The sequence below is a fragment of the Nicotiana sylvestris genome, chromosome 10, assembly GCF_000393655.2.
Source record: "Nicotiana sylvestris chromosome 10, ASM39365v2, whole genome shotgun sequence".
In the NCBI taxonomy this organism is placed as follows: Eukaryota; Viridiplantae; Streptophyta; class Magnoliopsida; order Solanales; family Solanaceae; genus Nicotiana; species Nicotiana sylvestris.
In genome coordinates this window covers 18,700,005-18,726,889 of record NC_091066.1, presented here as the reverse complement: position 1 = coordinate 18,726,889, position 26,885 = coordinate 18,700,005, and the positions used below count along the sequence as shown (strand labels likewise).

General features: G+C 40.0%; 1 protein-coding gene across 1 annotated transcript in view; it reads left to right on the top strand.

Moving 5' to 3' along the window:
- The first annotated feature begins 451 nt into the window (after positions 1 to 451).
- LOC104227832 (actin-related protein 4-like) overlaps positions 452 to 26,885 on the top strand; it is a 34,547-nt gene continuing 8,113 nt past the window's right edge. The window contains exons 1-7 of the mRNA XM_070160669.1: positions 452 to 493; positions 621 to 712; positions 15,327 to 15,471; positions 15,553 to 15,628; positions 17,488 to 17,568; positions 18,891 to 18,951; positions 19,137 to 19,186. Coding sequence (XP_070016770.1) covers positions 481 to 493; positions 621 to 712; positions 15,327 to 15,471; positions 15,553 to 15,628; positions 17,488 to 17,568; positions 18,891 to 18,951; positions 19,137 to 19,186 — 518 coding nt within the window. The 5' untranslated portion in view covers positions 452 to 480. The remainder of the gene's footprint in view (positions 494 to 620; positions 713 to 15,326; positions 15,472 to 15,552; positions 15,629 to 17,487; positions 17,569 to 18,890; positions 18,952 to 19,136; positions 19,187 to 26,885) is intronic.

Below are 26,885 nucleotides of genomic sequence, written 5' to 3'. Positions count from 1 at the left end.
AATAAGCCAATCCAAAGGGACTCAAACTCAAACTACGAGCCCGTTTGGACATAAAAAAAGTTTACTTTTTTTCGAAAAATTTTCACTTTTTTCGAAATCAGTGTTTGACCATAAAATTTCCAATTTTCACTTGAAGATGGATTTTAAAATTTTTCAAAAATTTGAAAAACTCCAAAAAGTTATTTTTCAAAATTTTCACTCACAAAACTTTAAAAACAACCCAAAATAATATTTATATCCAAACACAACTCTAATTTTCAAAGACCATTTTCACTTGGAATTTCTTTTCGCTTTTTTTTTTTGGAATTTTACAATTCCTATGTCCAAACGCCCACTACAATTGTATAGGGCCAAATTAACAATTTGACCCGACACACAACCCGGTTTCCCGTCAAAAGCCCAGCTAAAGCCCTCGCGACTTGTATAGAGAATTTCACTGAAGCAGCAAACAATCAATGTCCGAATTCGAATCACTGAATCATGTACGGCGGTGGCGAGTACCAGTTACTTCCTTTCTCGAGTGTTAAATACTTCTATTTACGGCTTTAACATTTTTCTTAGTATAGGCACAAGAATTCAGCGCGTTTTTTTGTTTGCATTTTTATTTTTTGGGTCTACAGATGAAGTATCAGCAATTGTGATAGATTTGGGTAGCCATACTTGCAAAGCTGGTTACGCTGGTGAAGATGCTCCCAAAGCCGTTTTCCCTTCTGTAAGTTATAAAGTTTTTGTCCTTTTTAGGTTGCAAATTAATAATGCAGCTTTCAGTAAGATGTTCCAAATCGTTCTTTCGGTCCAAAGTTCAAATTTTTTGAAAGCATAATTACAAAACAGTAGCTTTTTATAGTTACGTGTACCAGCATTTTAAACGTTATATACATTATCAGGTTATTTAATAGACAATTACAGGTAACTTTCACCTGTCTATAGCAAGTTTGAGGTGGTAACCTCGAAAAGAAAGTACATAGCTTGTTACAACTGGTGAAATTGTGGAAATAATGTAAAAGAATTTTACACTGATAGAGTGATAGTTTAAATCCATGGAATTTTGGGAAATGCAAGCCTGAACACCAGATTTGACTGCTAAAGATGAAGCTTCTAAAGTTTAGAACTTTGGTCATAGGCAGCAACTTTGAACTTTCATGGCATTTAAGATGCAATTGAGGTGTATAGGGTAGTAGTAAATATGGATTGACATGGCTTTAGCACGCTACTATTTGCCTGGCATTCAATTTTTATTATTATTTTGGGGATTAATGATTTTAATATAGATCATGAACTTTTTTTAATTATTTTTTTATTTTTCTTGAAGAAATTAGAATATTTAGAAATGAAACTCATTAACTAGAATACCAAAAGACTGAAATTGGGAGATTCCACCAACTTTCCCTTCAGCATTTATAAAATTTATCAGGTATAATTTGAGAAAATAGGAAACTTTACATTGTTTTCTCATCTACATGGTGGAGAAACTTGAGGACTATTAGACTCAAAGGCTAGAGAATCCCATAGCCCATGTGATGTTTTTTCCCCTGGAGTGCATCAACGCGTGGATTATTTGTTATCAAATAAATTCTTACGGTAGCTGTATGCTCTTTGTCAGGTCCTCAAGAACAATCCCTTCAAACAAATTTATACCTTCTTTTAGGTTGAATAGTTGTTGAATATGATTTGGGAATGTGATACTTGTAATGGATTTACATGGGAACTTTTACCACATTTAAATGCCAACTCTATGTTATTACCATGAGACCGCTATTATAGATTATCCTGCAAGGTGTTGTAGCTCTAACATCTAAGTAGCTTCTATGCTTGGGGATTTAATACAAGACTTACACATCTCAATCCGTTATGTTTTTTTTTTGGGTCATGGGGAAGCAATCTTGTAATTTGTAAATGCTTGCCCTTAATCTATGTCAAGTGTTTCCTTGGGATAAAAGTCAAGCTGCTACCAGAAGGTTTTGGTTCCTTGACTTGAAATATTTGGCTATCCATTGAAAGAGAGGAATCCATTTGCCATCTATAGCTATTTAATTGCGGCATGTGGTTGATATGAATGTTATGGCCACTTGTGCTGCTATTGTCATATTTTTCCAGCTAAGCGGCTACTAGTAATATTGCAATGTGTTCTATTTACAACAAATGACTTATTATTCTTTTACTAAAAATGGATCTCAGTGTTCTACGTTTTGCTGTATGCATCCCATGTCAAGGTTTCTTTCTTTATTCCAAAGCCTGCTAATGGCTTTCTTCTTTTCAACTCATACACGAACAAATATCAAAGGAACCAAGTACAGGTTGTCCATTCTCTATCAATCTTATTATAAAGAAATGATGCAGTTCATCACATAGTTAATGGAGGTAAAATTAGTTAAGAAAACTAATGGTGCAGTAGATGAATACTGAGAAATACTTTTTTTTTGTTTTTTTGATGAAGTAAGGTGTTCCATTAAAAAAGCATCAAGAAGATGCATAGTTACAGGAGGCCTAGTTACAAAGGCAAAAACAAAAAGGAGAAGTTAGGCCCTATACAAAGTGTCAATCTAGGACAAGAGTACTAACAAAGTCCAAAAAATGAGTAGTACTAATTACAGGGGACAATTTTGTCCAGCAAAAAAGTTCAAATAGGCATTTTGCCTTGAGAGAGTGATTTGAAGTTGAGATGCCATCAAAACATCTTCTATTTCTCTTTGTCCAAAAATAGCTGCAGGAATTATCAACAAGATTTTCTTGATGGCCTTATCAACTTTTCACAAACTCCAACTAATGTGTGCATGTCTCATATTTTGAGGCATAACCCAGCTCAGACCAAAAATACTGTAGAACATATTCCATATATCAGTGGCAACTGGGCAGTGCAGGAACAAATGACTGACAGTTTCCTGATTCCTCCTACAAAGGTAGCATCCGTTGACCAGCTGGAATCCTCTCCTGTTAAGGTTGTAGGTTGTCTTATGTTAAACAAGTTTCATATAATGCAATCCAATTGAAGCATATAACCTTAATAGGTAATTTGGTCCTTTATATCAATTTCCATGGCCAGGCATCAAGCATCTGATTTTGAGTGCAGTTTGCTTGTAACACTCTTTGACTGTGAAGATACCCTTGCTGCCCCAACACATAGTGTTTGAAAGATCTTCATCAATGTTGTAGCTTTCCACTCTTGCTAGCATTTCCATCAAACTTTCCATTTCCCAATCTTGAACAGACCTTCTCAGATGCACATTCCAGTTGTTGTTGCTCCTGTTCTGAGCAATTGAGGAGTTCTTGTCAATGGCAATTTGGAAAATGCTAGGATAATCATCCATAAGGGCCGTGTTATTCAGCCAAATGTCCTTCCAAAATCTGATGTGCTCTCCATTACCCGGTTTGAAGTGGATCTTCTGGAAAAAATCATTGTTCAATTTGCTAATAAACTTCCAGGGACCAACACCATAAGGGGCATTTGCAATTTTAGTGCTCCAGTTGTCTCTTTTCCCATGTTTTGCATAAATCACCTTCTTCCAGAGACTTGGCTCACTTGTACCATACCTCCATAGCCACTTCATCAGCATACTTTTGTTGTGGATTGCTAAATCTTTGACCCCCAGTCCTCCATTGCTTTTCGGTTGTATGACTTTATCCTATTTTATCAAATGAAATTTGTGAGAGCTGTTATTCCCTTCCCAAAGGAAATCTCTTCTGATTTTATCCAATTGCTTTAATACCTTTTTAGGGATAGGGAACAAAGACATATAATAGATAGGTATGCTGTCAAGCACACTGCTGATAAGAGTTAATCTACCTCCCATAGATATATATTACATTTGCCAAGTGGCCAACCTCTTTTCAAATTTTTCTACAACACCATTCCAAATTTCACAATTCTTGAATTTGGCTCTCAATGGGAGGCCCAGGTAGGTGGAAGGAAGTGCCCCAATGTTGCAACCCATCGTTCCTGCCAACTCTACTATGTTGTTCACATTGTTGACCGGATAGATAATGCTTTTCAGCTTGTTGATATGTAATCCTGACAAGGCTTCAAAGAGTAGGAGGTGTGAGATTCAGGTATAGGAGCTGTGCTTTTTCTGCCTCACAAAAAATCAGAGTATCATCAGCATACAGTAAATGAGATATAGTAATTGTATTCCCAGCATTGGTGCCAACTCTGAAGCCTTGAATCCACTACATTTGTCTGGCCTTTTCCAACATCTTACTTAGACCTTCCATAGCTAATACGAACAAAAATGGGGAGAGTGGATCACCTTGTCTGATCCCTTTTTGGGGGGAGAAGAAACCCACAGGGGATCTGTTAATTAAAATTGAATATTTAACCGTAGAGATGCAATACCTTATCCATTTTAACCACTTTTCACCAAAGCCCATCTTCCTCAAGATAGATATTAGGTATGGCCAATTCAATTTATCAAAAGCCTTCTCTATATCCAGCTTGCACATAACTCCAGGTTCTCCAGTTTTAATCCTCCAATCCAAAACCTCATTAGCTATGAGAGCTGCATCAGTTATCTGCCTTTGTTTGATGAAGGCATTTTGATAGCTAGAGACTAGCTTCCCAACAACCAACTTCAATCTCTCTGCTAGAACCTTGGCAACTATCTTGTAAACACTTCCAATAAGGCTAATTAGCCTGAAATCCTTGAGTTCAACAGCACCCTTCTTTTTAGGTACTAAAGCAATGAAAGATGCACTGCAAGACCTCACCATGTAGCAATGCTGGTGGAAGTAGTTGAGGGCCCCCATGACCTCTGCCTTAATGAAACCCCAAGATTTTTGGAAGAATGCCATCGTAAAACCATCTGGCCCTGGGGCCTTATCAGGAGCACATGATTGAATGACGCTAAGCACTTCATCTTCTTCAAACCCTTTTTCTAGCAACTCCCTGTCTGCCTTTGTGAGTTTGGCTACTTCCTCAAAGCTGGCAGTAGGCCTCCACTCTTCACTTTCTTTGTAGAGATTCTGGTAGTAATTCAAGATCTCCTCATTGATCACTTCCTTGTCTTCTGTGATCTTATTATCAATTTTGAGCTTGTCAATTGAGTTGTATCTTCTATGAGAGTTGGCCTTTGTTTGGAGGTATCTTGTATTCCTGTCCCCTTATTTTAGCCATAGACATCTTGATTTTTGTCTCCATGAAGTTTCTTCAGCTTTAGCAATTTCCATTAGCTCCAATTTCATATTAAGTAAACTTTGTTTTTCAGGCTGAGTAGGAGTTCTGTTCTCTGTTGCCTGTTCTAAAGCTAAAAGCTCCTCTAGAACTCTGCTTCTTCTTGTCTCTAGCTTTCCATAGACTACCTTGTTCCATTTAGAGATGTCTTTCTTCAGGTTTCTCAGCTTCTGAACAAGTATAAAATCCGGGCTGTCACTAATCAATAACCTTGCCACCACTCCTTCACCATGTCCATAAACCCCGCTTGCTGGAGCCACATATTTTCAAACTTGAAGTAGGATGGAGCTAAAGACCAGTCACCACTTTCTAGCATTAGAGGCTTGTGATCTGAAATAGGTCTTGTCATTGCCAACTGTTTGATAGACTTAAAGCTCTCATTCCATTCTATAGAGATAAGGAACCTATCAATTCTTGAGGCCTGTGAATTGTTTTCCCCCTTGACCATGTGTATTGTGCCCCGTGTAAAGGTAGGTCGATTAGCTGAAGATCTGAGATTATTTCAGAGAAGTTTCTCATAGCTTTGGTTCTTCTGTTGCAATTGTATCTCTCAGCCTAAAATCTGCACACATTGAAATCCCCTCCTATAACCCATTGATCATTCCAGATACCCCTTAGTGCTCCCAACTCTTGCCAGAAGTCATTCCTGTTTGTGTTGTTGTGTGGGCTGTAAACTCCTGTAAAACCCCACCTGAAATCCTCTTGCAGACTCTCAAGGATGCATGTAATTGAAAAACAACCTTGGTGAGAGTCAATAGACCTCCACAATCTCTTGTCCCATAAGATAATAATACCTCAACTCTTGCCGTTTGCCCCCAACTCTACCCAATCAGCCCACCTATTCCCCCATATCTGAAAAATCATACTTGATGGTATGCCATCCATTTTGGTTTCTTGTAAACATAAGATATCAGCTTTCCACCTTCTGACTAGTGAAGCTAGAGTGCTTCTTTTATTCTTATCATTTAGCCCCCGAATGTTCCAACTGAGAATTTTGACCTTCATCTGGACAGTATCTTGCAATGCCGGCCCCGATCACTTTTCTTCCTCCCATCATAGTTGATGCCGCAAATTAGATTCTGAACTTCAGTTTCCCCTTTCTTTCTCCCCTTTCCTTTCTTACTGGAAGTAGAAGGAGATCCTATTTTTTGTAATTGAACATGTCTCTTCTGGTCCATTCTTAGAATTAAGTCTAGAATTTCATGTTTAAAGCCGGCTATATTGATCCCAAAATCCTTGCATGCCTTTCCCATAACTAGTTTTGTCCATTTAGAAGTCTCTATTGTTGTTGGTTGCTGAATTACTTGGTGAATTTCTTGTAGCTCCAATGCCTCGCCGTCATGCCAAGAGAGGGGAAGAGATTCACTGTGAGAATCAGTGTCAGAATATACCAGAGCAGTAGACGCATATTCTGACCAATTCAACCTCAGTGAAAGACCTTTGAGATTGTTGATGAAAGTTTCAGCTTCATCAGCATCATCATCGGCTTCTGAGAGGGGGATAACTGTTGAGACCTGCGTAGTTGATTCCATAATGACTGGGTTGACATGGGTCTGCTGAAGATCACCAGATGAGAGAGGCACATCGTTACTGTGAAGAAGACGGGGGTCTGGTAAAATTCTGATGGCACGCCAAGACTGTGAGCTAATGGGTTTATTTGTCTTTGACTTAAAATAGGCCTTCTTGTGTGGGCCTTTTAAATAAAAGTTTATATTTTGCTGGTACTCTACTAATGTCTGAGTTGTTGGCTTCATTGGGCCTGATTATAAAATTCCCTTGCTTGGCCCGTGAATTAATGAGACCGGGTAGAGGGCCCGATATTTTTGAATTAAAGTGCCCTATGTCCAGCTGTCTGTCTAATGCAGCTTTTGAATTAATGTGCCCTTCCACGTGCTGTGATTTGACCAGACTGTCGACACCATTACCCAAATTCACCGTTGCTTTGATTGATGAAATCCCCAACCCTTCTTCTCCGGCCTTTCGAACTGGTTTTGGTGTTGCTGCCACATCCTTCAAAATTGAGATTTCATATCTCCAATAGTCCACTTCGAGCTCTATCTTATCTGGGCATTTAGCACCACTGTTGCTAACACAAATTCTTGCCCAAAGATAGTGGCTCCGATGCTTCGTGCCCTCATAAATACCTATGAAACCACCGCAAAGATCTCCAATGATTCTGAATGTATCAAGTTTCCATGCGTGGACGGGGATTCCAAAAGCTTTAATCCATTTTTGGTCAGATTTCTGGCAAGCAATTTCAGTGCAAGCCACCGCCGACCACCACTGTAAAGAGAGACGCCGTCCATTCCAGAACCAATCCCCTGCATGGACTCTCACAACTTCTTGCCTTGAAGGAAGTTCGAACAGGAACTGATTATGAGACATCGGAGTCACTCTCATACCAGCACAGATCCTCCATCTATTCACAAACCATTTCTGGATAACTTCTTGATTTGGACTGTAATTGAACGGATCATTGAAGGTACCCACCAAGCACCTAGCAAGAAAATGATGACTCTCACCACCCGAGTCAACTGAAGTAGCATTGTCCACCTCCCTCGTTGTAGCCTTTGTTAACACCGTCCACTGAGCAATCTTAGCCGTGTCAACATATGACTTTGTCTGTTGAGTATAAGTTGGTCTATATCTGTTTGTGGACTGCTTTCCCAGAAAGTGGATGATTTTATCGGCTATATCTCCCCAACCCATGTTGAAAACAGCTTTAAGGATGATTACAAATTTCTTATTGTCCCCCAACCATGTTTCAATGTGAATGAACCGCCCATAGTAGTTGAAATTAACAAAAACTCTGTAATAGTATGTTGTGATTTCCACCCCCATCGTCTGTAATAATTCCCTGCCCTTTTAGATGCTTGCTTGAGTGCTTCACATACCCTCCGGAGGTTCTCCTCATCTATTCTGATTTTGCATGAAAATATTTTGCCCCTTTCGATCCAATCAAACCACCCCTCGCCCGAGTTGATAAGCTCAAAAGATTTAACGCCTGAAATAAAAAAGATCTTGTCCTCCGTGATGAAAAAGTAAAGAAGCTTGAAAAAAGTGAGAAAGATCTTGTTCTCATTACTGAGAAATACTTCTCTTACGTACTTATTGAAAAAAGAAGAAGAAAAACTTCTCTTACACATCTCAGAACTGGAAAGTATAAATGAAGCTGGCCCGCATATATGTGCTACCATTTCCACTTTTAACCTTAAGAAAAGAGAGAAAACATAGATGCCCCCAAGGATAAGTTCAAGTGACAAATGTTGTAGGACTCGTTGCTTAAGTCAAAGGTTCAAGTTGTTTACTCAATATTTAGAGTTGAAAAACAGAAACCCTAAGATGCTCTCAGGCACTACTCCCGAGGCATCTCTGTACCATGAATCCTAGGATTCTATCACCACCCACAGATAGCCACCCCCATCACGACCAAATCCCAGAAAAATCTCCGACAGACATCCTCCCACGCGCGGCCCACTTCCGGCGACCTTTATGCCATGCGCCGGTGCGTGAGGCAATTTCCGGCCAGATCTCGTCTGGTCGCCTTCGGACAGCCTCCTCACGAGGCTATTCCGAGCCTACCCATCTAAGTTTCTCCAAAATCCGACGACTTTCACTATTTTCCGGTGACGGGGGAGGTTTTTTCCACCAGATTTCAAATTTTCTTCTTCATTCAGCCTTCTAGAAATGATGGACTCTACAGAGAGAAACTCCTACTTCTCTCTAGAATCTAGAAAACTAGAAAAAATGTCTTTTATCAAAGCTTCCTCTTGGCCAACTCTAGAACTTGAGGGAAGATGTCATCGAAAGCTTGACGTAGGGCAGGAACCGCACTTCTCGCTGTTTGAGGAGCACACTCTTAGGCGCAAGGGTTTCTTGAAATCTTGGCTGATTGGATCTTTCTCCAAATGGGTTGGTTCTCCAGAGGCTGTTAGGAATTGAGCAGCAGATGCATGAAACGTCAATGACAGGCTGAAAATAACGCAACTGGGGGATACACAATATCTTTTTCGATTTCTCGACGAGTCTCAAGCTTCAGAAATTCTTGATAGAGGAAACATATGGTTTGATGGAACTTTTTACATCTAGACAGATGGGTGGAGCACGATGGGTGTCTTGACCATCATTTTACCGGCGAAACATTGGTGGTCAACATGGTCGATCTCCCGGTGCATCTTTGGTAGATTGGGAAAATCTGTGGGGGCTTTATTGATGTCACTTGCAACCTACATGATCTATCGCGAGTGAGGATTGTGGTAAGGAAAGGGGGCAGAATCCCTATCTCCACTGTGGTGGAAGATGGCTACTTGAGTTATAGGGTGTGGTTGAGCCCTGAATTTCGCCCTATCTTTATACTTGTGATAGTGGCGGAAGAAAAGGGAAGGTCAAATAGAAGGGTGGGGAGGGGTAATCAGTCTCTGAGGGGAGGGGATGGCTCACCTGATCAGTGGTCTAAGCCAAAATCAGATGTTAGATCGAGAAGAGGCGAGAGGTTTGAATTTGGGAAAAGAAGACAAAACTTCAACAGGAGGGAAAGACATGAATGAGTTAGTGATGCGGGCTGGAAAGGTAGAATGGGCCGGTCATCTTCTAATTATCCTAGGGCCAGACAAGTTTTCAGCAAGTATAGGCCTAGACCTCCTTACATGGGCCCAACAACTTTTCCCAATTCTATTAGAATTGATCCTAAGGGGCCCAAATTATTTCAAGCTGCTTCTGTTAAGGCTCCTAAGCATATGGGAACAATCGTTCTTCCTTCTTCTACCAATGGTGCTACACACAGTGGCATTTCTGCACCAAGCTCTAGTGACCTTCGCCCTTCTTCGATGGCCGCTGCTTCAAGGGCGACACCGGCTATAGATGGTGCTGTTATTCCACGACCTCCCGCCTCTGATGGACCCAGCTCCATCGCCCCCTCATATGCTCTAGGGCTTAGTTGTGTTGAGGCTACACTTCAAGCTTCTTCTACTTCGGGGGAAGATCGTTGAGCATGCCCCATCGGGGGAAGAGCATACTCTCCTCTTTCCTGCTACCCTACTGGTGTTCTTGGTCATTCATGTAGCAGCAGGGTGCTAATTTCAAAGATTGATACCCCTCAAGGAAATGGCGAGATCCTTTCGGCACCTAAAGTTCCTATTGCTAGCAATGCTATGGTTTTGTATTCCTCCAGTAGGGGCAAGGAAAGGGTTCATATAGCAGATGCCTGTCCAATTTCATCACGGATTGGAGGAGGGGATACGTCTTTCTGGATGGAGGATAAACTATTAAACTTTGGGAAGTTCCTTGGTGTTTCTTTTGAAGGGAAGGAAGATAGGGTGTTAGAACTGTTGAGGGAGATTAAGCAACAATCTTGTTATGATAGTGCAAGGAGGAAGTTGGGTCAAGGTGTTAAGCAAAATAATTTAGAGGATGTAGTGGTATACCAGAGAAGGGGTTGGGTGTGTGACAGGGAGGAAGGGAGCTCGGTTAGAGGGGGTGGGGAGAAGGGGGATATCATTTTTTATGGAAGTTAAGATTCTTTTATGGAATGTGAGGGGGATGAATGACCCAAACAAAAGGGCCATCATCAAAGTGGGAGTTAGAGAGTGGGGTACTAACCTAGTTTACTTTCAGGAGACAAAAATGGAAGATTTGTCGGATGTGATTGTGAGGAGTGTCTGGGGAGGTAGTTGGGTAAAATATGACTGGGTTCCAGCAGTGGGAAGTGCCGCGGGCATTCTTCTAATATGGGATGATAGAAGCTTGGAGGTAAAGGAGATTAAGAAGAGAGTTTTTTTTAGCAGCTCTTGTCAAAGATAGAGTGAGTGGGGTGGAATGGGGATTTTGGGGATTGTACGGACTGGTAGGAGAAGGGTCCAAGGTGTTTTTTTGGGAGGAACTGGCCAATATGATGGGGAATGGGATATTCCATGGGTTCTGGGGGAGACTTTAACACTATTAGATTCTCGGAGGAGAGATTAGGGTGTAGTATGATTTCGAGGGTCATGGAGGAGTTTTTTGACTTCATCAATGATCACTTTCTCATTGATCTTCCTCTGTTAGGGGAAAGGTTTACTTGGGCCAGGGCGGAGGATTTCAACTCAAGGTCTAGACTTGATAGATTTCTAATATCGCCCTCCTGGGATGAGCTGGTGCCGAATGTGCTGCAGATTCCTTTACCTAGGTTGACTTCGGATCATTTGCCTATCTTGCTAGATGGATGTTGAGGGAGGGGGTGCGTGCTCCCTTCCGATTCGAGAACATGTGGTTGAAGGTGCTAGGATTTCGATGACAAGGTGAAAGAATGGTGGACAAGCTACGGGGTATCAGGGACACCTTCATTCCATCTTTCGAAGAAACTTAAATTGCTCAAGGGAGATATTATTAGGTGGAATAAGGAGGTTTTTGGGAGGGTAGAGGTTAAAATGAGGGAGCTTATGCATGAATTAGGGGATCTAGAGAGAGGGGAATGGGCGAGGGAGTTAGATGAATCTGAGAAAGAGAGATTGGGGGAGGTTAAGAGGGATATAGTCGAGTTAGCAATAGCTCAGGAGACCAGTTGGTGGCAAAAATCGAGGGCGCTATGGTTAAAGGAAGGGGATTCGAATACCAAATTTTTCCACAGGGTGGCAGTTGCAAATCGAAGGAGAAACTTCATAGAGTCCTTAGTTGTGGATGGGGTGAGGATTGAGCGAGAGGAGGAGGTAAAAGGGGCGATAGTGGGTTTTTATGAGAACTTATACAAAGAGGAAGTTAGTTGGAGGCCGACTTTGGGGGGAATAGAGTTCAACCACATAGGGGAGGGAGACAGTAAGTGGCTAGAAAGGGCTTTCGAGGAGGAGGAAGTGCACGAGGCTGTGTCGAGTTGTGCTGGTGATAAGGTCCCCCGGCCTTGATGGTTTCTCCTTGGCCTTCTTCCAGCTCTGTTGGGACACCATCAAGGGGAAGGGGGAGTTGATGGAAGCCATTGAATACTTTCATGTGAATGGTGTTTTCGAGAGAAGTATCAATGCTTTTTTTATTACTATTGTGCCTAAGAAAGAAGGTGCATCTTCTATCAGTGACTACATGCCTATTAGTCTTGTGGGGAGCATTTACAAGATTATTTCTAAAGTGCTTTCCAATAGACTCAAGAAGGTTCTTGATGTGTCTGTTTCGTCCTCCCAGAATGCGTTTGTGGAAGGTAGACAGATCCTGGATGCCGCTTTGGTGGCAAATGAACTTGTAGACTCCAGAAGGAAAAATAGAGATCCCGGCTTACTATGCAAGTTGGACCTTGAGAAGGCTTTCGACCATGTCAATTGAGAGTTCATGGATTTCATTATGATGCGGATGGGGTTTGGGGCAAGATGCAGGGGATGGATCAAGTTCTGCATTTCCTCAGTCAGATTCTATGTCCTGGTTAATGGTAGCCCGTGTGGTTTCTTTAGTAGCTCTAGGGGTCTCAGGCAAGGAGATCCCCTATCCCCCAGGTTATTCATTCTAGTGATGGATGCTTTGAGTAAAAGGATGGATCGAGTGGCTGGCGGAGGCTTCTTGAGAGGATTCTCTGCTCCGATCGGGGTACCTAGTGCCCGAAGAGTCTCTCATTTGCTTTTTGCGGATGACACCCTAGTTTTCTGTGATGCCGATATGGATTAGTTGACCTACTTGAAGCAGGTCTTGCAGTGGTTTTAGATAGTATCAGGTCTCAAAATTCAACCTCGACAAGTGTGAGATTTTCCCGGTGGGTGAGGTTGCTAACATCGATGCTTTGTCTTATGTTCTCAGATGTAAGGTGGGCTCCCTTCCCACTACTTACCTGGGTCTCCCATTGGGCGCTTCGCATAAGGATACTATGGTTTGTAATCCAGTGATCGAAAATGTTGAAAAAAGATTAGCAGGTTGGCAGAAACGGTACTTGTCAAAAGGCAGAAAGGAAGTGCTCATTAAAAACACTTTATCGAGTATGGCCACCTATTACTTGTCCCTGTTGCAAGCTCCTGTGAGCATCACAGAAAAACTGGAGCGAATTCAAAGGAATTTTCTTTGGGATGTAGCGGATGGAACTAGAAAGTATCATCTAGTGAATTGGCAGACAGTTACTTCCCCCAAACAAGTGGGGTGGACTTGGAGTAAAAGATCTTAGGGTATTCAACAGAGCTTTGTTGGGGAAATGACTGTGGAGATTCGGGGTAGAAGAACATGCTCTATGGAGGGAGGTCATAGTAGAAAAATACGATTCTACGGGAGGGGGTTGGAGGACCAAGGCAATCACAACACCTTTCGGGTGTGGCATGTGGAGGAGCATCATGAAGAATTGGGAATCCTTCGGTGGCAACATCTCTTACAAGGTGGGAGATGGAAGGAGAATCAACTTTTGGAATCATAGGTGGGGTGGAGAGGATACTCTAAGGGTTTCCTTCCCCCACGTCTTCAGAGTTTCAAACTAGAAGGAATTGATGGTCCAACAGATTCGTAAGGAGCATGTAGGGGGGGTAGTATGAGACCTTTCATTTAGAAGGAACATGCAAGATTGGGAGATTGCGGAGCTCCAAGATTTATTGACATTGCTATATGGGCAAGACAGACCTCAACCATCTTGTGATTCTTGGAGATGGGGTTTGCGTGGCGATTGTCTGTTCACCGTAAAGTCCTTTTACCAGAGTATGTTGGTGAGAAAGGAGGCTTCTTTTCTATATTTCTCGATCTGGATTCCTAAGGCGCCCACGAAGGTGTGCTTTTTTGCATGGCTAGCGGCGAGGGGAGTGATTTTGACTGCTGAGAATCTGCGAAAGAGGGGAATTACACTTGTTAGTTGGTGCTATATGTGTAAAAGCTCAGGGGAAGAAGTTGATCATCTTTTGTTGCATTGCCCTGTGTCCTCGGCTTTGTGGAAGGCGATCCTGAACTTTTTTGGTGTGCAATGGGTGATGCCAAGCACGGTAAAGGAAATGCTATATAGCTGGGCCGGTTTTCGTAGAAGAAGAAAGCAAAAGGCGTGGAAGTTCGCCCCGTTAGCTCTCATGTGGATAGTTTCGGGGGAGAGAAATAAGAGAGCTTTTGATGGGATTGAGTCTCCTTTTTCACATATTAAGAATAGTCTTTTATTTTTGATCGTTTTTTGGTGCACTCATATAACCCCTATTTGTATAGAAGATTGGGCGTCTTTTGTAGAGAATCATGTTCTGATGTAAATTCTCTACTTTTTAGTATACTTCTTGTATACGGGAGTTCTCTCCCTTTTGATTAATACAATTTACCTTATCAAAAAAAGTCACAGGTTCAATCTCTGCGCCATGCGAACTAAACCCTAGTATTAAGTGGAGAAGATTAGAGGGGTGGGCCCATTATCTCCGAGTTTCGAAGGCTGCAATTGGTCATGAGAGTTGGCCTCAGACGGATTTCTCGGTCATAAAAAAAAAGACAAAATATAAATGGCTTATCTTATTATATTGCTCATACCCGCTTTTGGAGAATATTGGTTCAATGAGAGAAGTCCCTAATTGCACTCAAGGATGTGGCCTGGTTGTTAATGAAGTTAAAATGAACCATGAGAGCATGGGGTTCAAATCACAGTAGTATGATAGAAGTCCCTGATTGCACTCAAGGATGTAGCATGGCGGATAATGAAAGTTAGGATGAACCATGAGAGACTGGGGTTAATATCACAGTAGAGGCAAAAAAGGTAGGTGATTTCCTTCCATCTGTTTATGCTTCGGTGGATAGTGTTACCCTACACCTTTGTTGGTGGGAGGTAGCAAGTAACCGGTAGATTAGTCGAGTTACATGCAAGATGGTTCCGACACTGCCATTACAAAAAAAGAGATTTCCTACTTAGTCTTGAACAATAAGATTTCTAGTGGAAGCAGCTCAAAATGTCCAGGAAACTTTATACATAAGATAGCTGCTGAGATAATCAGCAAGATCTCTCCTGTTATTTTCTTTTTATATAATCAATTATCTATATCTCTTGTTTTTTCAAGATTAGTTCAAATCTTTTCCTCATTATTGTTGGTGTCCTTTTGAATTCTTGAATATCCTTAGCAGGTTAGCCACTCACAAACTAACCCGCCTGGGTTGTGATGTCTATATCATTATTTATTTCCCTTCATATATGCTCATATTCAGATTCTCTTTCAACTAGTCACCTACATTGTATTATTTCTGTGTAAAGTTGTCTTGATTTTATCATCTTTTAAAGGTTGTTGGATCAGTTGATCAAGTGGAAGTTGATAATCCTGATAATCCGGAGGATAATTCGGGATCTGCTCCTGACTCTAAATCAAAGGGTAAGCGGAGATTGTATGTTGGATCTCAAGCCTTAGGATTTCGCCGATCTCATGGAGGTCAGTTTGCAAGTTTATATAGAATCGCCTTGTGATGCCATTTCCTTATCGCTGTCACTAAGATATTGCATTATCTTGGGCAGGTACTATCGCCCATCAAGGATGGGATGGTTGTGGACTGGGATATTGTAGAGAACATATGGGACCATGCTTTCAGGTAATTGGCCCTTCCTCTCATTGATATGTTGAGACAATTTCCCATGTAACATTAGGGCAACAATGTTACTCTAAATTTTTTCAACTTAGCTAAGTGGGGATTTTCAACTTGAAGCAATATGACACAATTGCATGAGTATGCAGTATTATATTTCTCTGTCTCCAAATCTTATCCAAAAAAAAAAGGCAGAAGAAGTCTACTACCCAGTTGCCATGGATATTTGCAGCACAATATAGTTCGTGGATTTTCTTTCAGACTGCAAAGTGACTGTTTATATACAGCGGCCAGTATGTAGTGGCATACGCTTTGCTTATTGTTGCATGGTCGTTCTGTGTATGTCACATCCTCCCCTCCTAGTCTGGGAGTGCCCTGGAGACCCTCACTGAGGGATCTTACCACCGTAAGGTGATATACCGCTGATCTTGTTGCTCTGGCACGTTTGCTTTTGATTACCGAGTGCTATGAAACATATTGTACAATTATTATGTGAGACAGACAAATTCTAAATAATTTCCTTTTAATCTCATTTAGTTTAGTTGATATTGGCCTATTTCACAATTTTCCTAATAGCTGAAAGGATAGTTTTAGGCAATTAATAATATCTAGGACATTGTAGAGTTTGTTGCAGGGTGGTTTTAAGAAATTATTCCTAATGGCCCCCAGAACACCATTAACTTTCAAGATTGGACTTCATTACTTTTTTCCCCTTCTTTTAGTTTTACTACTTGGATTACTGGCACTGTCCTCTTTTATACTATGCTGCTCGGAGCCTTCAATTATCGACGGCACTGGAGTCGGCACGACAGGACAGACCGGTACAGTTACAGGGTTCGTACTGGGTTCTGTCAACATTCGGTGGATACTTATACAAAGGAAAGGTGAACTGAGAACCAAGAAGACAGAGATGAAGCACCAAGGAGAAGAGGAAAAAAACAGAAAAGAACAGTTGGAGACATCATTTGAAGCCACCATTCAACTCAAACAGAGGAGTGCATGCTAGGGTTACTGTCTGCTGAAGCCGCCACTGAACTCAAAGGAGGAAATGCCCTAGGAGGGTATCTTTGCCAATTACTGGTGGACTGGGCCTTTACAAAAACACCTGGAAAAACGTATTCCACAAAAATACTGTGATTTAACTGGGTCACAAACTCAGTTCATTGTATATTCATAGACAAGATCCATAAGAACAACATTAATTGGGCTAACTTTGATCATTTAACACTACTTACAAATTATTATTCAACATAACTTAAATTTAATTATACAAAAATGGATTTTGGCGAAAATTTATCTAAAAGTTGAGTTATTTTTGTATGTTCTAAATAACTAGTAATTGTTATGCATATTATATTTAAACATTTATTAGCTGTATCCCAGTATATACACCCCTACTGTTATCCATATCCGGAATATTAGAATTTATGAGATGACAATCTGACCTCTAAATCCATACATGTGTCAGACACTTGCACCCGTATCCGGGCAATATAGCTTCTGTATTAATGTAAATAAAGCTGTATTAGTGATTCATCCCCAAAACAGAACATGCTTATTCTACAGACACCGGCACTGTATTTTTGTAGATGGGGCTGCATTGTTTTTCACTTTCTTTGATCACTGAAAATACCTGCTTTATATAAAGATGATGTTGTATTTACTTATCAAAAAAATAAAAATAAAATAAGGATGATGTTATATTACTTGTTCATTTTGTAGAAAGGTAAAAACTGTCTTCTTTATATGCTTTTCCTGCAACATCTTTTTTGCTTTTTCCCGTCCTTTGTCATTTGGTTAAGTTGATGCGGCTCTTAGACTGTTGAAAGAAACCTTTTCCCCTGTCTACTTACATTCACTTACAGGGAATGCTTACTGATCGATCCAAAGGAGCATCCAATGTTACTTGCAGAGCCCTGTTCGAACACTCAGCAGCAGAGGGAAAAGTGAGCAATCCAATCCGTCTTTTAGCAGTCTCATTACCTTACATTATTCTAAGAATCATGCCTTTTGTCTTTTGGGCCTTGTATAATTATTAGGTACAAGATTTCAAGCCTTTATTTTTGCTGAATATGCTGATCATTTTTTTTAATGAAACTCTTGATCTTTTTAAAATATTTTTGCTGGCATATCTATTTTTGCGTCCTATGTTAATTCTGTTTTCCAGTGATAAAGTTTTATTAGGAAGACTAGGAAAATACAAGGGCGAAGCATGCTTTTAAGTAAAAATTACGTATTTATTAATCCTGAGGCCCTACGTCTTTGCTACTTCAAAGGGCAAACAATGAGCACTGCAACAGCTTCCTGTCATATTAAAGTCATAAGCACCAAAAGCTTATTATAATTTAATGAGAAAACAATATATATCCCATGAAACAATCTAATCTTGTCCTCAGCTAAAAACAAAGAGAATAATTTAGCAGTCTGTGACTATACTGCATTTCTACGAGAAGGCACAGCTAGCAGTGAGTGAAGGGAGGAAGAACAGCAAAACACTGTAAGAGGATTAGTTATTAGAAGGTCATGGATATTCAATGGATGAATAAGAACCCGAGCGGCTGATACCAGTGATGTAGCACCAGCAAGGGAGTAAGGTGAAAGAGAAGGGGAAAATATGAGAAAGGAGAGAAGAATAAAGAGAGGAGAGAAAAACTGAAAGAGAGAAAGAAGAATTGAAGAATCCGCAAAAGAGAGATTTTACAAGTAGTTCATCTGTAAAATCTCTTTAGAGTGATTCTTGTGGCGTTGATTGAGCATTTTGACCTCTCAAAATAGCCCTCTGAGCTTTCTGCACAGTTAAAGAACAAATTTGGGTCAAGTTTTTGGTCAAAGCTAGGTCCTTCCACCTTGACCTTTTCTGTGAGGTCATTTTAGTCCTCATAGCGTTGCCTGAAATTCCTATCATGGTTGTCTCTTAAGTGAGGATTGTCAAGTAATGGCTGGTTTACTGATGAACTGCACATTTGCCGCTGAATGGATCCCAAGTCTCAAGATAGAAGCCTTACCTTGTTTAATGTGTAATACCTTGTGAAATTACTCTATTTGAAATGTTTCTTCCCCTTAATGAGAAGAGTCTACTGTGAAAGACGTTGTCCATCGTGAACTGGAATAAAGTAAAGAAGTTATTGTTCAAAGCTAAAAATGAAGTTTAACTATTGAGGGAACATTATCATTTAGATGTTTTCTCTTAAGGCAATCTGGTGCCTGCATTATCATGTCATCTGAATGCAAACTGAAAATTACAGTGGACTGATAATTTAATTGACAGGGCTGCAGAGATAATGTTTGAAAAGTACCAAGTTCCTGCATTGTTTTTGGCCAAAAATGTTGTAAGTGCCTTTCTCAATTCTTGAAATTTTAATTTTTAGCATCTTAACAGAACCTTCATTGTGCTGTTCAGTAATGAAACTTTCACTTTTACCTGATTACGAAAAAGAAAAATACTGTATCTTCATAATGTTACAAGATCATTCCACTCTAGTTGCTAATTATCTCAGGATACTGTTACTGCTAGGTTCTCACATCTTTTGCATCAGGACGTGCGACTTCTTTGGTCGTTGACAGGTAGGAGCTTATTTACTAACTGGCTATCAGCCTTGAATTGCTTCTTTGACTTGTCTTGTCAATAAAGTTCTTTTGCGGAGATATTTAACCTCCCAGCGATAATAGCATTCATATTATCTGCATTGCGTGCTTCTGTACCTTCCCTTTTAGTGAATATAAATTATTGGAAAGATTTCATGATTTCTGGTGCATGATGGCATATTAGTTTCAGTTTCTCTTCATCTTGAATTGTTAAGTTTCTACACATTTACATCAGTAGCAGTCTGGTTTGATTCATAACTGTATGATGAGCGAATGATGAAAAATTAGAGCTCTTCAAGTAGGTTAGCATCTTAACTTTTAAGAATCTTGCAAGAAATATTTTTTCGAATATGGAGATATGATATCAAACTTTATAATTATATTAAGGATATGTGAGAATTGTAGTAATGATATAAAACTTTCGCTTAGATTAGGTAGATGGTATTCTGTATTTTTTATTCTTTTTCAATCTACTATTGCATAGTACACCCGTAGTACTCTTCCATTTCAATCATCCTTATTTAATTTTTTGTTATATCCCAACAACAACAAAAAACCCAGCTTAATCCCATACGTGGGGTCTGGGGAGGGTAGTGTGTACGTAGCCTTACCCGTACCCTATAAAGGCAGAGAGACTGTTTCAAATCGACCCTCGGCTTAAGGAACAATAAAAATAAAACAAGCAATAGAAGCAGTAATGTAATACGGTAATGGAAGCGAGTGACATAACAAGTAATATAGAACCAGGAATAAAAGAATACAAGAATAGTACTAGTACTACTGGTAAACCTAGGAGAAACTCACAACTACCTGTCAACCTACAACCTTAATCCTCGACCTCCACACCTTCCTATTGTGAGTCATGTCCTCGGTAAGGTGAAACAATGACATGTCCTGCCTAATCACCTCTCCCCAATACTTCTTTGGCCTACCCCTGTCCTTACTCAAGCCCACCATGGTCAATCTCTCGCACCTTCTGACTAGAGCATCTGTGTCTCTCCTCTTCACATGCCCAAACCATCACAGCCTCGATTCCCGCAACTTGTCCTCCACAGAGGCCACTCCCACCTTGTCCCTAATAACTTCATTCCTAATCTTGTCTTTCCTGGTATGTCCACACATCCATCTCAACATCCTCATTTCAGCTAGTTTCATCTTCTGGGGACTTCTTGACGGGCCAACGCTAAGCTCCATACAACACAGTCGGTCTAACCACCACCCTGTAGAACTTGCCCTTAAGTCTAGGCGGCACATTCTTATCGCATAAAACCCCCAAAGCTAGCCTCCATCTCATCCACCTCGCTCCAATGCGACGAGTAACATCCTCGTCAATCTCCCCGTTGCCTTGGATTATAGACCCAAGGTACAAACTATCTCTTTTGGGAATGACTTGAGTATCAATCTTCACTTCCACTTCTGCTTAATACATCTTTTCTTAATAGTAACTTTTGCTACACTCACAAAGTTAGATACACAAGAGTATAACAGGAAAGCTATGAGGGTTAGACAGATCTCAATAGAGTTTTGGAAGTGCCTTGTAAGGGTTGTAGAGGTTGGTTTAGTATGATGTATCATTATCAAATTGTCCAATGTTGTATTAAGGAGTAGAAAGATACCAAAATAGACGTCATAAATAAAGAGTTGGAGGAAATTGCAAAAGCTGAAGAGATTTCGTGGAGACAAAAATCTAGGTGTATTTGGCTTAAGCAAGGTGATAGAAATACTAAATTCTTTCATAAACAAGCCAATGCACACAAGAGGTATAATACTATCGATAGAATTCGAATTCATGGTAATTTGGTGGGGGGAGGAAGATGTAATCAGAGATCATATTCTCAATTTTTATAAAGAACTTTTCGCTGAGACAGAAAAGTGGAGATCAAAATGGAGTGATGAAGAGTTGATTAAAATTTCAGAGGAGGAAAAGATCTGGCTTGAAGAACCTTTCACTAGTGAAGAAGTGGAAGCTGTAGTTAAGATGTTTGAAGGAGATAAAGCCCCAGGCCCTGATGGTTTCAACATGTATTTCTTTCAAGAATGTTGGAACACTGTCAAGGAAGATGTGATGAAAACAGTTGAGACATTTTGGCAAGAAGGCACCTTTGTGAGTAGTCTAAATGCCACATTCATTACTCTTATTCCCAAAAAGAAAGGTGCAGAGGAAATCAAAGATTTCAGGCCTATTACTCTTTTGGGTAGTGTATATAACATCATAATTGTTGGCTGAAAGGCTAAAAAAAGGTGATAGGGAAACTGATCTCAGAAAACCAAAATGCCTTTTAAAAGGGAGACAGATTTCAAATGTTGCTTTGGTAGCTAATGATGCATCGACCATCATCTTAGAAAAGGAAAGGTTGGAGTGGTATGTAAACTAGATTTGGAGAAGGCCTATGATCATGTTAACAGGAATTGTTTGTTGAATTTGTTGCAGTTGATGAATTTGGGGAATAAATGGATAGAGTGGATCAAGTCATGCATCTCTACTGCCAGGTTCTTGGTGTGGATTAATGGCAGTCCTAAGGGTTACTTCAAGTCACAGAGGGGCTTAAGGCAAGGAGATCCCCTGTCTCCATATTTGTTTGTAATTGTGATGGAAATTCTTAGTCTAATGATCAAAAGAGCGGAAAGTTTGGGGTGGATTAAAGGTTTTAAGATTGAAGGAAGAAACAATAGGGAGATAGTCATCTCACTCATATTATATGCTGATGACACTTTGATTCTTTGTGAAGCAGATAGAGAGCAACTTCTTCATCTTCGGGGGATTTTCTAGCTTTTGAGGCAGTTTCTGGCCTAAAAGTGAATCTGGCAAAAAGTTGCATATACAATGTTAATTCAGATAGCTCTATAAATGAATTGGCAGAACTAATGGGATGTAATATTGAGGAGTTCCCTACTGTTTATTTAGGGCTTCCTCTGGATGCTAAAGTCAGGGATAAAAGGATCTGGCAATGTGTATTAGATAAATGTACTAAAAAATTGGTCCCTTGGAAAAAAAAAATACCTATCGCTTGGTGGGAGGCTTACTTTAATTAATAGCGTGCTAGATGGAATGCCTACTTATTTGATGTCCCTTTTTCCCATCCCTGGCAGTGTAGAAAAGAAGTTGAATTCCATGAGAAGCAAGTTCCTCTGGGAAGGGAATTCTGAAAAGAAAAAAGTTCACCTGGTGAAGTGGCAGGAGGTTATTAAAGATAGAGAAGTTGGTGGCTTGGGAGTGAAAAATTTAAAAATTCACAATAAAAGTCTGTTGTGCAAATGATTGTGGAGATACAATGACAATAGAGAGGAGTTATGGAAACAATTAGTCGACACTAGATATGGTAGAAATGAGTTCTGGACACCTGGTGCAATTTCTGTGCTTTCACGAATTGGAGTATGGACGCAAATAATCAAGTTGTGGCCTGAATTTCAGAAGTTCATTGCATTGAAAGTTGGTGATGGTAGCAGAATCAGGTTCTGGACAGACGTTTGGCTGGGAGAAGAGAAGCTAATGAATAGATTCCCTACACTGTAAATTGTACAATAGCAGACTGTTATACAGGGCGGGAGTGGAAATTTAATTTCAGAAGAAACTTCAACGATTGGGAGGTTGATGAAATTGGTCAGCTTTTATATTTTTTGGAACCTGTGATCCTCGATGTTAACAACATGGATTCCCAAATTTGGATTGATGGTAAGGATGGCAGATTTTCAGTAAAGAGTTGCTATAGACTACTGCAGAAGCAAATAGGCCACTGGGATTTAAATTGGCCATGAAAAATGTTGTGGAGGTCTTTAGCACCTCTTAAAGTTGCTTGTTTTGGATGGATTGTAGCTAGGCAGGCATGTTTAACTCGAGAGATGTTACAGAGAAGAGGAGTACCTTTGTGCAACAGATGTTTTTTATGTGAAAGGTCCCAAGAATCGTTGGAACATCTTTTTTTGCATTGTGAGCACGTGATTTTTGCTTCACGAGAACTACTCCAAAAGAAATCGAAAAATAAAACAAATTGCCTTTGAGTACAATTTTGAGAATTTTGCGTGACCTTTTGGATAATTATTTTTGTCTGTGAATGTTTATCTTGTTTAATTAATTGGAAAATACCAAAATACATGTTGTATGCATATTTAGGATTTAATTGTGCATTTTTGAATTAATTAAACCATGTCCTATTTTTAAGAATGAAAATCACAAAAATATGAATTTTGGTAGCTTTGTCATTTTTTTGTTTAATTGTGTGATTTTATTTTTGTTTGATCTTGTGTGTTAATTATTGTTAAGGGTTAATTAATATCTTTTTTAAAATAAGCTTGGTTTTACAATTTAATTTAGGAATTTTGGTTTTTAGGAATTAAAAGAAAAGAGTGAAAATTGGTTTTTAGAAAGGAGTGAAAATTGGACCAGATCGGAACTGGGCCGTCTTGATTTTGACCAAAACCAGGCCCAAATTTCACCCCTATACCCGGTCCAGTCAATCTGGCAAAACGACCCTCTCAAACGGCGTCGTTTCTGTCACGTTCAATCTGGACCGGTGATTTGTTTTGATCGAACGGTCCAGACCACTCCTCCCTTACCCATTTTTGACCCAACCCGGACCGCCCCGGTACAACTCCAAACGACACCGTGCCTATTAGCAAAATAATCCAGGCCATTGATCGTGCTTGATCCAACGGCCAGGATTAAACCACCCCTCCGTATATAAATCCAACCTCTCACCTCGCACCCCCTAAGCCATACCCCCTGTTCATCGTCTCTTTCAAAGACAAACCAAACGACCCTCGAAACCCTAGCCGCCCTGAAACCCTTTCGCCTGAAAGCCGGCGGCAACAATGCCGATGACCACGAAACTAACACCCCTAGAGCACCTAACCACCCTCTCCACGAATCCCTTACCCGTTTTGCTCGAATCAGCCTGTAGCTTCTCGAATCTTCAATCGAAGATTCAAGCAAAACTTGAAACCCACCCCAACCAGTCCCAAACTCACACCAAGGTACCCCCTGACCACCCTCGTTACGGATCTGTCGACCGCTTGCCTCGAATCAACCTCCAGCTTCTCGAATCTTCAATCGAAGATTCGAGCAAAACCTAAACCTACCCCAACCGGCCCCAAACTCATACCAGACATCTCCCTGACTTCCCTCGTCACCAAATCACCGTTGGTTTGGTTCGAATCAGACCAGAACCGTTCGAACCCCAAATCGAACCCCCAAGAACCCTAGAAAACCAAAGGTTGAAGTTTGTCCGAAGAAAAGGAATTTGGGTGTCCAGTGGACCTTAGTCGAAGTGTTCTCAGTTGAGAACACTCGATTAAGGTCCGTTCGACCTCAAAAGGGTCCGAGTCAGAGTCCAAGTCAGGATCGTCTAGTGTCCGAGTTCTTGAGGTATTTTTCCTGTCCTGTTGGTTCCGTTTTGTATGTGTTTATATCTGTTTATTTGTTTAGTTTCGTTTTATTGATTTTTCAATTCTTTTTGTCGATTGATTCTGTCCTTCTTCAATGACCTTTTATTTGGTCGAACTTTTTCTGGTCATGGTCAATGTATATGATAAACTATATAATCGATTTGAATGAGTGTCGTCGATTAGTTAAGTTTTATTATGAATCCCTGTTTCTATCAATACGATTCAAATCACCTGTGTGTCTGTTCGATTCTGATTATTTGCTATTGATTGTATGTGTTGTAATTCGTGTAGTCGATTGAATAAGTGTCGTCGATTAGTTTTACATGCTTCAATTCTGATTGAATAACCTGATAATAATTTGATTCGTACTGCTTCAATTCTGATCGAATCATTGTTTGAATTTGATTGTGAATTGGTTATAGCTGTAGTACTTTAGTGATCAGTTAAAAATCAGTTATTAGGTTTGTAACTTAGAAAACAGATCGATGAAGCTTAGGGCATGGCAGTAATACACAGGGGTTAAGGGGGTATTTTGGGATTTAAAAGGCTTGAAATGTTTAGTGTTAGTGGTCTGACCGTAAGGGTACTTAATTGACCATTAAACTAATACTTTGTCTAGTAGTAGTGGCTTGGGAAATATAACAGCATGGGAGATTAATTGAATATTATAAGCTGCTCATGCCTTTGGACACAAGACACTTGATAATGGGCTGTAAGAGAATATTATGGGCAAAAAGATGGTGGTGGTATTAGTTTAAGTGTTTCAAGAGGGCCGGGAAGGGGGCCAGTTTTGGTGGCATAAATAAAAGCATTGAGGACAGATTATGGGGGGGGGGGTTGGAGGTCTTAAAATCAGTTTAAAGATAGAATTAGAAGAACTAACAAATAAAAGAAAAGAGTCTTTCAGGGAGTATTGAGAAAGAGTTGAGGTTCAGTTTTAAAACGATAAACTTCAAGTGATAGCTGTTGGTACTTGTTGTTTGGTATTTGCAGTGGTTGTTTGCTGTATTGTATTGCTACTGCTGCTGCTGATCCTCTTCTTCCTCTTCTTGTATCGTCAATACCAGGTACACTTCGAGACTTTGATGTAGCATCTCGTATCGGATGTGAAATAGAAATGAAGCAAGTTTCCTGCTGCGGAATTATAGTGAAAAACTTCTGTTACATATATGGATAATTTGCTTATGATGCGTGTATTTGTCCACTGTAGTTAAGTATTCTGAACTCCAATGGACTGTGATGGACTGTTTGTTTTAACTTGTGGACTGTGGAGGACTGTTATAATAGATTCTAGAATTTAGAACATCAATCTGATTTAGTTAAACTAATTAGATGTGTATTCCTGGAAGCATAAGAGTTCTATAGCTAACAATCTGATTTAACTTGTGTTGATTAATGGAATCTCAGTTTGCTATCATATATATTCCACTAAATTATTTTTCTAGGATATAGTTGACTTTGAAATCAGTATGACAGCCACTTTAAGTTTGATGGCCCGGAATTCATTGTTATAGTATAAGTGTTGGTAATTCTGGATTAATAGTTCATAGCAGTAGTTAATCGAATTGAACATGCCTTATTACTAAGACTGCTTTGAATCTGCTCGTGGATGTTAGTAGAATCAAATAATTGAGCTGTTTAGTCCAAAACTCGATCCCTCATTAGGAATCGCCATTAGTTAAACAGGTGGAGTAAGCTGAATTTAAATATGAGATTCAAATGATCAATTGTTCCTTAGTTTGAGTAGATAAACGTGATTCTCCCTTCTCATAATTTGTTGAGTGCACGTTAAATAACTTGAAGTTGTTCCAGTGATTCTGCGTTCAACTAGAATTGAAGCTGAGGTTAGTGGTCCACTTTGGACATTTTGGGCTTCGGTACTGTCACAAACGGCCCAGGTCTAGCTCTGATTGCATGTTCATTTGGACCTGGGCCCAGATCTATAGTTGGTTTGCTCTTTGTACACACTTAGATAAGGGTCTATTTATACGGACTGCATTCAGAACCTAAAGCGAATAAAAATTTGATTTCGTATGAGTTCAATAGGCCCAGGTCTTCTAATTCTTAAATAATGCAAAACTAATTAGGATCTTCTTCTTTGTTTTAGAGGCAAATAAAATAGAAAATTATAGATTGCTTTAGGATTGGGCCTTTAAATAAAAATGATGAGACGAGCCTCGCCGAGTAAAAATGCAAGTTGTGGGGCCCTCAATGAATGGTTAAAATAAAACATTTAGAAATCGGGACGGGCTATTTAGCAAATTTTACGGCCTTCCCCAAAATAATAACGCGTTAG